The sequence below is a fragment of the Lipotes vexillifer genome, unplaced genomic scaffold (assembly GCF_000442215.2).
Source record: "Lipotes vexillifer unplaced genomic scaffold, Lipotes_vexillifer_v1.1 scaffold342, whole genome shotgun sequence".
Taxonomy (NCBI): domain Eukaryota; kingdom Metazoa; phylum Chordata; class Mammalia; order Artiodactyla; family Lipotidae; genus Lipotes; species Lipotes vexillifer.
The window spans coordinates 2,056,905-2,073,439 of record NW_006786802.1 but is presented as its reverse complement, the minus strand read 5'-3'; the positions used below and the strand labels follow the sequence as shown (position 1 = coordinate 2,073,439).

Here is a 16,535-nt window from a genome sequence, read left to right as displayed (position 1 = left end):
TTTTTTTTTTTTTTTTTTTTTTTTTTTTTTTGCGGTACGCGGGCCTCTCACTGTTGTGGCCTCTCCCGTTGTGGATCACAGGCTCCGGACGTGCAGGCTCAGAGGCCATGGCTCACGGGCCCAGCCGCTCCGGGGCACGTGGGATTTTCCCAGACGGGGGCACGAACCCGTGTACCCTGCACAGGCAGGCGGACCCTCAACCACTGCACCACCAGGGAAGCCCTCAGTAAGCTTTAAGACTACTCTCTTCCTGACTTGCAAAAAGACTCAGGAGACTCCAAGTTATATTGGGAACTGGTTAGGCTGAGCTTTTCTCACCTTTTCTCACCCTATGGCTGTGAAGTTACTGGAGGAGCACTGAGTGACGAAGTTTACTGTCCTTGATTGTCCATCATGGTGGCATTATAACCACAGTCTTGTCTTTATGATCCCCAGGTCGAGTTTGAGTGGCTGAGACAGTTTTGGTTTCAAGGCAATCGATACAAAAGGTGCACCGATTGGTGGTGTCAACCTATGACTCAGCTGGAAGAGCTGTGGAAGAAGATGGAAGGCCTGGTAAGTATCTGGGACTGGATTTCCTGGGATGTTGTGCTCCGGCAATCCTCGGCTGCCCAATTTGCATGGGTAAAGGCAAGAGAAAGACAAGTATCATATGATATCACTTATATGTGGAATCTAAAAAAAATATGATACAAATGAACTTATTTACAAAACAGAAGTAGACTCACAGACATAGAAAACAAACTTAAGGTTCCCAAAGGGGAAGGGGAGGTGGGGCTGGATAAATGAGGAGTTGGGGATTAACAGGTACATGCTACTATAAATAAAATAAACAACAAAGACCTGTGTAGCACAGGGAACTATATTCAATATCTTATAATAATCTATAATGGAAAAGAATCTGAAAAAGAATAGATTTATTTTTTATTTTATTTTATTTATTTTATTTTTGGCTGCGTTGGGTCTTCGTTGCTGCACGCGGGCTCTCGTTGCGGTGAGCAGTGGCTACTCTTCGTTGCAGTTCGCAGGCGTCTCATTGCGGTGGCTTCTCTTGTTGCGGAGCACAGGCTCTAGGTGCATGGGCTTCAGTAGATGTGGCTCACGGCCTCTAGAGCGCAGGCTCGGTAGTTGTGGCGCACGGGCTTAGTTGCTCCGTGGCATGTGGGATATTCCCGGACCAGGGCTCGAACCCGTGTCCCCTGCACTGGCAGGCGGATTCTTAACCACTGCCCCACCAGGGGGGCCCTAGATTTATATATATATGTATAACTGAATCACTTTGCTGTGCACCTGAAACTAACACAACATTGTAAATCAACTCTACTTTAATTAAAAAATAAATAAATAAAGACAAAAATTTCTAAATTAGTGAGTTAGGTTACTCTTGGGAAGGTAGTGGGAACAGCCAAGGATTTTGTCAGTACAAGCTTAGTTCAGTGCAGTGAACCTTAATTGAGTGTTTCCGACATGTAAGGCACCGTGTTAGACATACATTGGGAAGCGACGTTAAACTGCATTCCGTTTAACAAGGAGAGAAGCATGAATATAGCCAGGTGTTGCATTAGCTAAAATGAAATCCTATAATAGAGATTAAAAAAAAAAATCACCATCCAGAGGCCGGAGTATTAAATTCGGAGCACTGGAGCTGGGACAGTTGTGAACCAGCAGATGTGGCTTTTGGGGACCTTGGGTGGCGAGAAGTAGGGTTGGATAAGACATTCAGAGAGAAGCATTAGGCCCCAGGAACTGTAAAAACAAGATCAGCAGTGGGGGAGTACAGTGTGATCAGAGCACGGGATTCAGGGGATGTGTCGTAGGAAAGGTAGCTAGAAGGCAAGTTGAGGCCACTAGGAGTAAGTCTAAATTAAAATAATAGTAATAATAGCAAATACTTATGTGATACTTATTAAGTACCAGACACTATTTTATTTAACTTTTATGACAACCCCATAAAGTAGGTATTTTTTCCCCCATTTTACACATGAGGAGACTGAAGCACAAAAGGTTTACCTGACTTCCTCAAGGTCATACAGCTAAGTTGGGGAGCTGGGATGAGAACTCAGGAAGACTGGCTCTAGGGTCATGCCATGTATCACCTCACTGTTCTACCTCCAAATCGTCAGGTTTGGAATGTAGTGGAAAAGTGATAAAAGCCTGCTGAACTCTTGAGAGAGTACCACTGCACAGACTTTGAGATGTGCTAGAAACAGTGAACTGATTTGCAAAAATGGGTAGTTATTGCTAATCCCTATTTTATAATAATGAAAATATCAAGTCACAACCCTGAAGGGGCCCCAGTTTGAAAGTCTGGGTCAGAGTCCAGCAGTCTCTGCTTTTCAGACATTTCCTTGAATCTTTAAACCATGCCTTTTCATGAATATATGTCGGGGGGAGGAATGTTGTCATCCTTTTAGTGTACTAATAAATAGTATCACAAAAATGGATTTCTCCAAAGACTTGAATCAGTGCAAAATGGAGCACTGTAAAACTGGGTTTGGAGGTAATGAAAAGTTCATGCTGAAATTTCCTCAGTTAGTTCTGTTCCTAAAATTAGCCTGTGTAGAGTGTGCTCCACTTTTATGGGATGTATACATAAGGCAGCTTCATTTTTAAGGAATTTCTTTTTCACTGTGTAATTCTGGTTTTGTTTGCATCTGAGTTAGAACTTCTTTACTTGCTGAACCTTGACACTAAGACATCAGTTTGACTTTGGGGTTGTAATTTGACAATTCTTTGAATTAGAGCCGGCAAACTCTAACAACTAAGCAATTTTTTAATGTTTTTGTATTGCTTTTGTTCAAGGGCTTTTTTTTTCTTAAGTGAAATCTTTGCTTTTGTGAGCTTACCAGTGATGTTCATTATGAATTCACTTAAACTATTTAGTTATTTATATATTTTTGAATTTGCGGTGATGGCACATTAGATCGACTGTCTCCCTTTGTAACTCTCGTGTAAAAATACTAAAAAGAAGAACAGTCTTGGGAATTCTCCAGAGCGAGTTTCCTTGCAGTTGGTGTGGCATTACTAAGTGTTCTGAGTGAAATCAATGGCCTCTGTGTCTCAGCAAGTCTCAGGATGATCGTTATCAGCAGAGTGAAGGTTTGGGCCAAGATAAAAGGAATGGCACTTCTAAATTAAATTTCAGCTTCAAGCCTTTTTTTTAAATGACTTTTAGCAAATTCATAATAATTTACTTTTGTTATTGGAAGAGACAGAAGAGAATAATCATTGGGCAGGTCTACGGTTCTGTGGCTGTTAGTGCAGTGCCATCTGGTATTTGTGTGTTCTGGGTGGAATTGGCACTGGCTGGTTAAATTCCTACTTTGTACCAGCCCACCTCATATTTTTTCCGTTGTGAGCAGTAGGGGGCAATGTTGAGCTACCAGTTTGACGCCCCCAGATGCTAAGCCTTTCAGGAAAATGCAGACAAATGCACCATTAACTGTCCAGAATTATCCCTGTTGCTTCAAGTTAGCTGTAATCTCCAAGATTCCATAACACAGGAAATCAGTTGTGGGTTAACAAATTCAACAGCAATTTAACATAAAAAGTGCAGTGTTTGGTGCACATTTGGATTCTATAGAATTAGACTAAGCCAAACGGCCTTTCTGAATGTACTCACTTTGCTTCCAGGGGATATACGACTCAAAATGATGATCCTTTTAGACAAATGATTCTTCTTTATCGTTATGCTGTTTTGAATTGTAAAAATCACATGTGTGTTGTGGAAAGATTTCTCTAATTAATGTATTTTGTCTGTTCTGCAACATAGCATTGATCTCCTTTGGCGAGAAAATAAAACAAAAAACCTCGGGCAATATGTACATTACTTTTCACCTTTTGCTTGTGATTAAAGCAACCTTTGACAGCCCTCATACCAGGGAAGAGACTTGTGTTGTAATTCCTCTCTGTCTTTGTGTTCATTTTTTTCCTTTGTGGTTGGAAAGGAGTAGTCTCAGGTAGGATATAAAAGAAGAACGGAAAATGAGCTTTGAAATCACATTTCTTCCATTAATGGTAATTGCTTCACATGTCATAACCAGTCACATATTTTAAAAAGTTTAATCAGCTGTCTCTAAAACTCCCCTAGCCTCCACTGCCAATCCCCTGTTCCAGCAAGAAACGTTTTTTTATCACACTGTTTATTCTTGCCGTTTCCCTCCCCGAGGATAGTTTTACTCTGGGCATGCTCTTGTGATGTAAATGCTAAACCTTATATTTGAATGACATTCTGATAAAATATCACATTTTCCCTGAATATTACCTCATGAAGTTATGAGCCATTAAGCCCAGAGCACCAGAACCCTTTTTTTTTTTTTTTTTAATTTATTTATCCATTTTTGGCTGCGTTGGGTCTTCGTTGCTGCTCACAGGCTTTCTCTGGTTGCAGAGAGCGGGGGCCACTCTTCATTGTGGTGTGAGGGCTTCTCATTGCAGTGGCTTCCCTTGTTGCGGAGCATGGGCTCCAGGTGCGCAGGCTTCAGTAGTTGTGGCGCATGGGCTTCAGTAGTTGTGGCTTGCGGGCTCTAGAGCGCAGGCTCAGTAGTTGTGGCGCACGGGCTTAGCTGCTCCGTGGCATGTGAGATCTTCCCGGACCAGGGCTCGAACCTGTGTCCCCTGCACTGGCAGGCGGAGTCTTAACCACTGCGCCACCAGGGAAGCCCCCCAGAACCCTTTCTTACAACCTAGGAAGTTAGCCTAGTCTTTCCTCTCATTTTGCTCTTCAGGAAGGTATTATGACACTAATACTATTCAAATATTTGTATTTTACTCTTTTTTAAAACCAGCCCACCACCCCACATCCAAGATTAGCGTATTATGGGGAGACTGTTCAGGATAAGAGAGAGTTACCATTTGAAAAGAAACTGTACAGGCTTTGCTTTCTGGGTAAAAAATATGAAAAGCCGAACTCTCCTGTGAGGTGAGGAAGTCTTGCTGTAGCCAGAGATTCAACGGATAGGCCATTTGTCTCTTAGGGTCTGGTATCGCACTTTGCAAAACTGACATTTATTTTACCTATAAAAATGTTTTAACACTATTGAATTCACAGTGATACAGAAAAGAATGCTAGGTGTGATGTCCTCTAAATTGATGACATTTATTCATTTCCTTTTGACCTTAAAAAGAAAAGGTCAATTTGTTATAATTCAATAGAATATTCTAGAATACTTTCCAGAGTAAACATTTTCAGAAGTACGGATGATTTTTGTACTGGAGAGAAATTTCCTCCTTCTTTTTTCATTGCTTTTTGTTTTCTTCTAGAAGACAAGGGTAGATCCTGATCGTTTTGAATGTTTTGAATTGCGTTTCCTGCCTTGACAGGTCCTCGTGCTGGGATAGCAGTGCATTTACATGGCAGTTGGCCTTAATAACCTTTATTGACTTTAGTGGGTCAGAGCCAAGACTGGATTATTTTAATGTATCCGTTTTGAAACAGTGTAAAACACAACATATAATTATGTTAGGTAAGCTATCAGCTACATTTAATTCTACCCATTTATGTTAAAATTTGGCACGGGAGAGCAGAGAGATGTGGAAAATGAGTAGGTGTTTTATTTAATACTGTTCAGTTTCTTGTTGTTAAAGTTTTAAGAGAGAAAGATACTTAAGAATGTGAAAGTTGTCCTTTAGGAGTTAGTTGTAATCGTTTAATTTCAAGATGAGTCATGCCTTTCGGCTTGTCATTCTGGCCTGTGTAAATCATCTGGGAAAGCTCAGGCCGTGGAGCCTGTCCATTGCTGTCTGGCTGAGCCCTTCTTAGTATAGGTTACACTAAGGTGGGGAATGATTGAGCCGAAGAGCAGTTTGTTTGTTTTTGGAGAGATTAATGAAGCTATCATCACAGTGCTTTAGATTAAATTCTTTGTAACTGAATAAAGGAACAAGGCAGCTTTTTCACATACTGAAATATACACGAGGTATACTGGTTTTTGCCATTTTATTATAGTTCAGTTAGCTAAGTTCATTTTAAACTTTCTTCCAAGATTAAAGATTTTTGGGGGTGTGAGGAAGAAAGTGATGTAAATAGAAATGTTAATTTTTTGTCCATATTAATGGTGGAGTCATCAACTTTTATATATGTATATGTGTGTGTGTGTGTGTGTGTATGTGTATATATATATATTATATTTATATATCTCTCCCCTTTAACGTTAATGTATATACTAAATTATATTTGCTAATATTAATCCTGTCTTCCATTTTTCAGAGTTAGCATTTCTGATATAGGAGCAAAGTATATTATAGTAATTTAGGATCTGGTGTGAAATGTCGAGTGGTTTTAAATGAAAATTTAAACTCCCTTTTCCCTTTTTTGACTGGTACAGTGCTGAATGGCTCAGGAGAAGCACGGATTGGAGGCAGGTAAACAGTCACAAGCACCCAACAATTCAAATTATGTATGCAGACTCTGAGCTCTGGGACCTTCTATGTTTGTTTAGCTTTGGAAATTTGGAGAAAAGAAAAAAGTCACTTTTCAGCTATAGTGGCTTAAAACCCTTGGCTCACATTTTTTCTTACCTTAAACGTGTTCACTGAAGGTTGGTTCTTTCCATATGCCTCCCTCTCCACCCCTACTCCAATTCCACACCTCTGTATTATTCTATTAAGAGTAAAATATCTGGGGGGAAACTGTACACATAACTTAGCAATGAATTTCGAACAGGTTTTGATGCCTTTGATTGCCGTCTGGATTTCTGTCCGATTTTTCCAGTTTTTTCCTTTGTTGCTGCAGACTTAATAATGAAGTAAGAAAAAAAAAGTGTTGTGAATCCTGTCTTTTTGGGAAGAAATGTACAATTCCAAGAGTATTCAGGCTTAAGCCTCAGAAACAGAATGTGCATGGAAAGCACAAAGGACTGTGTTTATGATTCCCTTTGAAGTGTTTTTGCAACTGGATAAGGAAAATTTCAGGAACCGTCTGATAGTGTTCAGGGTAAATACTTAAACCCCTTTAGAGAATTTCACACACAGATACTGTGCAACAGAAAAAAGGGATACTTATGTTTCTTAAAGCTACTACAGCCTACAGCTTTGTACTTAAAGACAGAGGTGTTGAATAGAATTCTACTGAGGATACATCCAGTGACAATATCTCCAGGAACATCAGAGCAAACCAGTGGGTAGGACTTTCTGGTTTTTTTTTTTTTTTTTTTTCTTGCGTTATGCGGGCCTCTCACTGTTGTGGCCTCTCCCATTTGCGGAGCACAGGCTCCGGACGCGCAGGCCCAGCGGCCATGGCTCACGGGCCCAGCCGCTCCGCGGCATGCGGGATCCTCCCGAAACGGGGCACGAACCCGCGTCTCCTGCATCGGCAGGCGGACCCTCAAGCACTGCGCCACCAGGGAAGCCCAGGACTTTCTGTTTTTAACCCTTCCATGAGCTGTGTGAGAGCTGAGCTTTATTGGTACCAAGTACTAGGATGTGCCTGTTACATTCCAGGAATGTTAAGAGGATTGTTCCAGTGCCTCTGCTCTGCTCACAATGAGAACAAGGCTAAAAATGCTGAAGATGGTGAGACAAAGCAACAGGAGCTGGGAGATTCCAAGTGAAAGCCTTGCCATCTCTCTTAACTCTTATTAGTTTGTGGGGAGAAAAATGGAATAAACAGCCAAGGTTTCTATTTGAGCCTGGTTTCATAGGCTTTAGCTAAATTTTGTTAGCATTTGTTAATAAACACACAGACACACACACATACCCATTTCACATATGTTCGATATATTTTTTAAGTAGACGAATTCTATTGTTATATATAATTTTAACTACACTGGAATTCAGATTGATGTAAAGGTGTGAAGAGCCCACTAGGTTTCCCTGGGGAGCTATTGGAGTCTTGGCTGCTGGAATTTATTTTGGATTGCTTTGACTAGCAGACCATCGTAGCATTTCAGATGTGAATTCAGAAACCTTCAGACCAGATTGGGGTGGTAGGAATTTCCATTTTCCCTAGAAAAGATAGAGCATAAAACAAATGTATACTTTATTTCCTCTGGTTTTTTGGGGGGCAGGGAGTGGGACAGTAAATTCAGCTCTAGTCTGTCATTTATCTTTTTATAAATATCTTTGACATATTCTAGAAGAAGGTCAGTCTAAAGGAATGAAATGATTTAAACAAACAAACAAACAAACAAACAAAACCCGACAGGCCTACGGTTTTGCAAGGGAAGCAAGACTTCCAAAGGCTATGTACCAACTGTTGGGAATATTAATCAAGGTCTTAGGATCTTATTTCTCAAGGTGGTTATTGAATGGTCCCTAAAACTATTCCCTTCTGAAGAAAAGTGTTTTGATGATCAAATGAGGGAGTTCGTAAAATATAAAAATACTATACACATGCAAGTCATCACCAGGAGTGATTTTAGAAGGAAGTGTAAACAGGTGTCAATTTTGGACCCCTTACTTAGAGGTTATTAGACTGAGTCTCCTTAGTGCCAGCATCCCTCCCTGTTTCCCATTTCCCTTCCTCTAGAACTAGGGTCAGTCCTGGAGCTAAAGGGACTCACAGTGGTCTGGAGCTCAGGGCTACTCTGGTAATGTTTCTCCTTTATTGGGGGCTAAATACTTTGGGAGGCAGGGCTGGGAATCTTTCCGTATTTTGCAAAAATGTCTCTATGGACAAATGTGCTCCAAGTGCCGAAATCCCAGAGAGCTGTGGGAACACATTAAGTTGACTCTTCTGTGCATTAAGGGTAACATAACCATCGTCCTGCTCTCTTGTTGACATCTGCAAAAAATGACCTTTTTTTTAAACCAAAGGAAACTGATATGTTGCCTTTTCGGTCTTCCTGAAAGAATCTCTGATCATTTGTAGATGATATTCTTAACACCGTCTTTTCCCTAACATGTAAATTATAATCAACTTTTTGGTATTTCCTTACACAGTCTCAGCCCATCTGGAACCATCTGTGACAATCTCATTTGTAAATTTTTCCTTGATGTGTATAAAAATCTCAGATAATCTCCAACTTGGTTTTGATTGATTGACAAAATTAGCCTTCACATAAAAATCTGGAGTCTTATGGCCATATTCAAAATTAATTTTCAGTGTTTAAGACAAATCTGCTCTGGTTTTAAAGACCTGGAACAGGTGGTAGCTTGATAATATATATCCCACTAACTTAAATGTTATTAATTTAAATGAGCACTTATGAAATTGCCCAGAATTATGCATCAGATCTTCTTTAACAGATGTTGAGGGATTAAGAAGGCTTGTATTTTATTTAACATCATAAACTTTTCTTGCAGTTACCAGTGAATTTTTTAACGGACGAAAGTAGTGGGATATGCCAGTCCTTGTAATAAATTAGTATTTTCTTGGTACTGGGGTTTCATATCTTGGGCCACCTGAACCGTAGTTGGGAAAGGTGTGCCCTCTTCAGCCATCTAGTAATAAGTATCTCAAATGTTACAAATCCAAAACCAAACTCTTGATTCCCATAACTCCCCCTAGCCTTTCTCCCAGTATTGCACAGTATTGCACAGCCAGAAACCTTGGAGTTGTCTTGATTTATCTCTTGATTTATCAGTGAATCGAGTTAGCTCTATTTTCAGAATAGATTCATGATCTAATTACTCTTTACCACCCTCTCTGCTACTACCTTGGTGTAAATAACCTCCCTATTTCTACTACTTAGATGTTCACCCCTGTTAAGAGTGTTTCTTTCAAGTACGTCAGGTTATTTCACTGCCCTGGCCCAAACTCACCATCCCGTTCAGAAATCCAACTTCCTTGTGAGGGGCCTAGTGCCCTCTAGGATCTGTCTACCCACTCCCTCCTCTCCCACCTAAGTCTTTTTCCCCCTTCCCCTCCGCCTTCTAGCCTTCTTTACTGTCTTTAGAACATGCCCGGTTTCCTCCTGCCTCAGGGCCTTTGCATTTGCTGTTGCCTCTGTCTGGCACATTCTTCCCTCTCCTGACTCACTCTGTCACTTCCTTCCCAGCTCTCTGCTGCGGTCCCTCCTTGGAGAGGGTTTTCTCTGACCAAGCCCTCTCTGGTTGCAGAGCAAGAGTGGCTCTGTTCTGCTTTCCCTCCTACTGCTCTCCCCTGCCTGCCGTGATACCATGTATGTGTTTACGGTCTGCCTCTACTTATAGAATCCTCAGGAGGGCACAGACTTGGTTTTATTCACTACTGTTTCCCCAGCTCTTGGAACAGTGCCTGATATTTAGTAGGTAATCGACCCCTAACTTGTTAAAGAAAATAAGGAGTTTGGGATTAACAAATACACACCACTATATATAAAATAGATAAACAACAAGGATGGACCTGCTGTATAGCACAGGGAACTATATTCAATATCTTATAAATAACCTATAATGGAAAAGACTCTGAATAACAAAAAAAAAAAAATATATATATATATATATGTATAACTGATCACTTTGCTGCACACCAGAAGCTGACACAACATTGTAAATTAACTACACTTCAATTAAAAAAAAAAGAAATGGGGAGTTCCCGGTCAGTCCAGTGGTTAGGACTCCACTCTTCCACTGCAGGGGACCTGGGTTCAGCCAAAACAAAACAAAACAAAACAAAAAAATGAATTCATGTTGGGTCAGCATTCCAGCCTTGCCATTTCCTCACTTCCAGGCTCAATAGCATAGCCTTCAATACATTCTTTTTAACTCTGTACATTATCCTCAGATGTTAGGTCCTGCTTCACAGGAATATTTTGGGGTTAGTTTTATTTTGAAACCAACGTAACCCTCCTAGCAGTACCCCCAAAACATCTTGAACATTAAAAAGTAATAATAATATCAAGAGTACAGAGGATGTACCAGAATGTTCTGTTTTATGCCTTTGGCATTTACACTGTGAAGATGGAGCAATCACTGGCGAACAACTTATGCGAATATGAAAACTCTTTTTTTTTTAAATGAGAGATGTAAGTAGGTTATTAAGTTTCTCCGAGTAATAGTGCTGTGAAAACTTAGAATCATGGTGTTTTTGCCTCATTTGTTGGCATTCTTCGTATTTTAGATTTCCCTATTCTTGAAAAACTTAATAGAGTACAGTTGTCATAAAATTAAATGAGTTCCCCAACAGAGCTTGGACTTTTCATGACTAATTTCCCAAGTTAGATAGGGAAAGTGGCGTGAACTGGACAGGTGTGGGGTACAGAACTAGGGAAATCTCTGAGGAGCAAACTGACTTCTGCTAGACAAGCTGGAAACTGATTAAAATATTTATCATCCTTTGGGTATGCAATAGCTTTTGATGATGGAAGGCATGTTAATATTCATCTTTGCTGCTTGTCTACACTTCAGACAGATCCCAGGAAAGAATGTTCAGATGAGCAGTTTTCTCTCCTCACCAGGAGTCCTTGAGACACAGTACAGCTTGGAACCAAGAAATGCCTTGTGATGTGACTGAGCTTTTCCTCTGCGGGGTGGGGATGGGAGGAATACAAACCAGGAGAGACCTTTGGACTGGAAAGCTTTAAAGGATTACTGCTTTCTCACAGGAAGTCTTTTGCCAGAACAAAGGGAGAAGTTTGGTCATTTTATAAGCAGCAGAACTGCCGAGGCCAAGTCCATGAGGCTGACTTGGCTCCTTGGGGGGAGCTAAGCCTTACAGAGGATTTGGGGGTAAATGCCAGTGTGGGCTGAAGATTCCCCTCTCCTTCCCCCTTCTCCCCGTCTTTATTGAGGAAGTTGTTTGCTGCTGATGCCCAGGTCTTCTGACTGGTTCTTCTGGAGTGCTGCATCTTGTTCTCATCTTGAGACGGAATAAGTATAGATGGTGTCCAGTTAGGCAGGCATGAACAGGATAAGGTGGCCTGCTGCCGTTCTCAAGACCTGTCTTTTTATTTATTTATTTATTTTTTTGCGGTACGCGGGCCTCTCACTGTGGTGGCCTCTCCCGTTGCGGGGCACAGTCTCCGGACGCGCAGGCTCAGCGGCCACGGCTCACGGGCCCAGCCGCTCCGCGGCATGTGGGATCTTCCCGGACCGGGGCACGAGCCCGCGTCCTCTGCATCGGCAGGCGGACTCTCAACCACTGCGCCACCAGGGAAGCCCGACCTGTCTTTTTAAAAAAACTTTTTTTAATTGAAGTATAGTTGATTTACAATGTTGTGTTAGTTTCAGGTGATTCAGTTTTTTATATATATATATATATATATATATATATGTATATATATATATACATATATATATATATATATACACACACACATACATATATATACACACGTGTGTATATATATATTTTTTTCTTTTTTAGATTCTTTTCCCTTATAGGTTATTACAAAATATCGAGTAGAGTTCCCTGTGCTATACAGTAGGTCCTTGTTGGTTACTTGTTTTATATATAGTAGTTTGTATCTGTTAATCCCAAACTCCTAGTTTATCCCTCCCCGCCTTCCCCTTTGGTAATCATGTTTGTTTTCTATGTCTGTAGGTCTGTTGCTTTTTTTTTTTTTAACCTTTTAATTTTTATTGGAGTATAGTTGATTAACAATGTTGTGATAGTTTCAGGTGTATGTGAGACTGTTTCTGTTTTGCATGTCAGTTCATTTGTAACTTTTTTTTTTTTTTAGATTCCACATATAAGCGATATATGATATTTGTCTTTCTCTGTCTGACTTACTTCACTTAGTATGATAATCTCTAGGTCAAGACCTGTCTTTTAATTTTTCCTTTTTTTTCTTTAATGGGAGAAGGAATCTGGCTTATTAATTTAGTTAATGAAGCGGTGTTGTTTTCTGTCTTGATTGGAATAGGCTTGATTATATTTTTGAAGACAAGTAAGAGCCCTGAAAGAAGCTGACCTTTTTATGGAGTTGTTTGAAAAACCTGGCAATTGACTAGAATATTCTCATAAAAGCAGCAATATGTGAAGACACTTAGTTTCTGTCTTTAAAATCTGAAAATTCAGAATCTTTCCCTTTTGCATTTTAGTTTCTATTATTCCATGCTGAGATATTTTTATGAAAGATAGCTTAGAAAATTGGACAATAATGATATATTTGAAAACTCTTAAAAGAGTGAAAAAGAAATGTTTTTCTTCACCCTAGTCATTTAATCATTCATCTGCTCCACTTTGCGTAGATAGTGTGAAGTTATACAAAAAGTGAGGACTTGTGTCTCCCAGGTTGATAAGGCACAAGGCAGTAAGTAATTCAAAGGGAGGAAAAACAAAGGAGAAAAGTGAATTCTGACAGAGGCCTTTGGGAATACAGAGGATTTTGATAGCTAGAGCCAGGTGGAGTCTGCAAAGATGGCCGAAGCAGAGACACTGTAGTGGGAAAACACAAGCTCTGCTCACAAATTTGATTAGACTGGATGGAGTGTGCTTTGGGTGAGTCCAGCAGTGAGAGAGATTAGGAAGATTAACAAGGACCTTCTTTTTCTAACGCATTTCTCTGTAAGGTAAGGCGCTCTCACCCCTTAATAACTGGCTTCCTATCAAAGTCATGGGAAGCAAAGTGCTAAACATACACAACTAAATATAAAATGAAACTATTTTATTATCTTGCATTTGCAAAGATTTTACTTGGGAAACAAGTCAAGATTGTATTATTTGCACTGACTCCAAGACCTATTTGCATCCTGAATACAGCGAACAAGCAACACTATATTTTCAGAAGGAGAAATGCATATGAGTTGAGGCTTTTTCCAACCAAGGGCGTTTTTTTTTTTTTTCCTCAAAAATTGAATACCGGACCTACTGTATAGCACAGGGAACTATACTCAATATCTTGTAATAACCTGTAATGGAAAAGAATCTGAAAAAGAATGTAAGTATATACATATATATATATATATATATATATATATAAATAAGTATGTATATATCTGAACCACTTTGCTATATACTTGAAACTAACACAACATTGTGAATTAACTATACGTCAATTAAAAAAACAAATTGAATACCAGCCTAATAATTTTGGACTTTGGTCAGAGGCAGATCTTCCCTTGTGGGAACCACCTGTGATTCTCTTCCATGTTTAGGAACCTTAGGTCTATTTCCTTTCTTTTTTTTTTTTTTTTTTTGGATATTGGAATTGTGGTTTGGAGGAAATGACATCTCCACTGCCTTTTCTAGAGGCAGCAGTCTTAAAGACGTAAGTACTTGCATAGAAGTATTTTAAAATACAGTCAAAGTGTCGTTCATGAGTTACTTGATTTGGATCAGGATAGCAGGTGTGGTAATCTGTCATTTCCACCGCTGAAAAAGAGCATTTTCTTTCCCACGCGTATCTCCCCATTCTTTGGCTAATAGCTCCAAGTTAGTGATTGTGCACTCCATGCTGTCCTACATTTGCCATTGCACTTTGGCATGTCAGTCACACCACTTGAAAGACGGAGTCAGTGTTCGGAATGTAAATGGTGGGTGTTCATCCTGGTCTCTCCCACCTTTATATATAGATTTCTGCCTGACTTTCACTTTTTCCCTCTCTGTGATGTTTTTATTTTCTAGTGACTACTTTGATTACTTCCAAGGCATGAGGTGTTAATTCTTGAGTGATTAATAACTCTCTGTGAGTTTGTTCTTCAAATGCGAGCTTCTGCAAGATTGCCTTTACTTTGATTCTGTTTGGGAATCTAAAGTCTTGAGATAACGTAGAGGCCACCTTATTTATTAGGGAGATGGAGAAATGACATTATAGGGCTACTGTTTATGTGCCAGAGAACCTTATGAGAGAGTCACACCCAGGTGGCACTTTCCTAGAGAACACAGTGGACTTTGTACTTTTCAGAATGCCTTCTCCTTTGATATCTCTTTTTTCCTCACAGTGCCAGAGAAACTGGTAGCAGAGATGTAGGCAGATTTGTCATTGTCTTTCCAGGCTGGAACATTAATCCTGTGCCCTTTATTTATTTATTTATTTATTTTTTGCGGTATGCGGGCCTCTCACTGTTGTGGCCTCTCCCGCCGCAGAGCATAGGCTCCGGACGCGCAGGCCCAGCGGCCACGGCTCACGGTGTGCCCTTTATTTTTTGACTGTACCGTGGTACCCACACTGCTAGGCTCTGACAAGCTGAGGTCAACTGCCATGGAATCCTGGAGCATCAGAGTTGGAAGGGACCCAAGAGATGGTCACCGCATTCTCTTCTTTTTGGCAAAGGAAGGGCTCAGGAGGTACAGAGGCTTGTCTGGGGGCAACAGAGCCAGGTACTGGTGGACCTAGAACCTAGATTCCCCAATTCCCAGTTCAGCATTTTCCACCATGCGCTAAGCCTCCCAGTGTCTATGCCTTCTCTGATGCATTCACCAGCTTTCGGCTGGCTGCTAGTAACAAAATATGATAAAAGGAATGTTTCTCTGGAGTCTTTTCTCTGCCCGTGTTTGGGCCTGGCATATCAAAATCAGGCTCTTTAGTGTTGAGGCAAACAATTGTTTCTGTTCATCCAGCGTCCGTTCCTCCTTCTCTAACAGCCTCTGGATGTTCTTTTGGGGACCAGTTTCTTTTAGTGGATGCAGGTGGAGTTGCATTGCCTTCGTCTGGCTACTCCACAAGCATGTGACCTGAGCTAGGTCTTTCAGATCAGCTATCCCAGGACTATTTGCTGACACATGCACGTGGCGCAGAATTCAAAAAGTATCAAAGCATATACAGTGCAAAGTAAGCCTTTCCCTCCACTCGCTCTCTCAGACACCCATTTCTTTTTCCTCAGAGGCTAGCGCTATTCACAAACATTTTTTTGTACCTTTCCAGAGATATTCTATATACTTAAAAATATTTATGTGCTTTTTTTAAAAATGAATAAACACTGTATCTTAGAGACCTTTTCATATTTGTACATTCATTTATAACTGCGTAGCTTTTCATTGTATGGTGTCATAACTTATTTAACCAGTCTCCTACTGTATTCAGTCTTCTGCTTCTGTAAATAATGTTTTAGTGAATATCCTAATATAGGCATACCTTGGAGGTATCGTGGGTTCAGTTCTAGACCACTGCAATAAAGTGAATTTGCAGGAAAGTTAATCACTTAGGACTTTGGGTTTCCCAGTGCGTATAAAAGTTATGTTTACTGTAGTCTATTATGTGAATATTTTTAGAATCCTGTCTAAAAAATCTACATACCTTAATTGAAAAATACTTTAAGGCTAAAGACTGCTGACTATCGTCTGAGCCTTCAGTGAGTCATAATCTTTTTCCATTAGTAACATCAAAGATCGCTGATCACAGATCACCATAACAAGTATAATAGTAATGAAAAAGTGTGAAATATTGTAAGAATCATTGAAATGTGATTCAGAGACACCAAGTGAACAAATGCTTTTGGAAAAATGGCTTGCTTGATGCAGGATTGCCACAAACCTTGAATTTGTAAAAAACAATAATATCTGCAAAGTGCAATAAAGCAAAGTGCAGTGAAATGAGGTTTCCCTGTACATAAGATTTCCACATATAACATCTATGATAATACCTAGGAGTAAGATTGTTGGATCAAAGAATATGTGTATTTTCAATTTTAAGAGAGATGGTCAAATTGCCTTACATAGGTAGAGTGTATAGCAGAGTTTGTGTGTGTGTGTGTGTGTGTGTGTGTGTGTATTTATGCCCGTGTATTCATAT

At 40.1% G+C, this 16,535-nt stretch overlaps 1 protein-coding gene across 2 annotated transcripts in view; it reads left to right on the top strand.

The window, feature by feature from the left end:
* Positions 1-16,535, top strand: part of FTO (FTO alpha-ketoglutarate dependent dioxygenase) — a 395,242-nt gene that overhangs the window by 187,302 nt on the left and 191,405 nt on the right. For both annotated transcript variants that reach the window (XM_007459455.1, XM_007459456.1), the window contains exon 7: positions 436-555. In XM_007459455.1, coding sequence (XP_007459517.1) covers positions 436-555 — 120 coding nt within the window. The remainder of the gene's footprint in view (positions 1-435; positions 556-16,535) is intronic.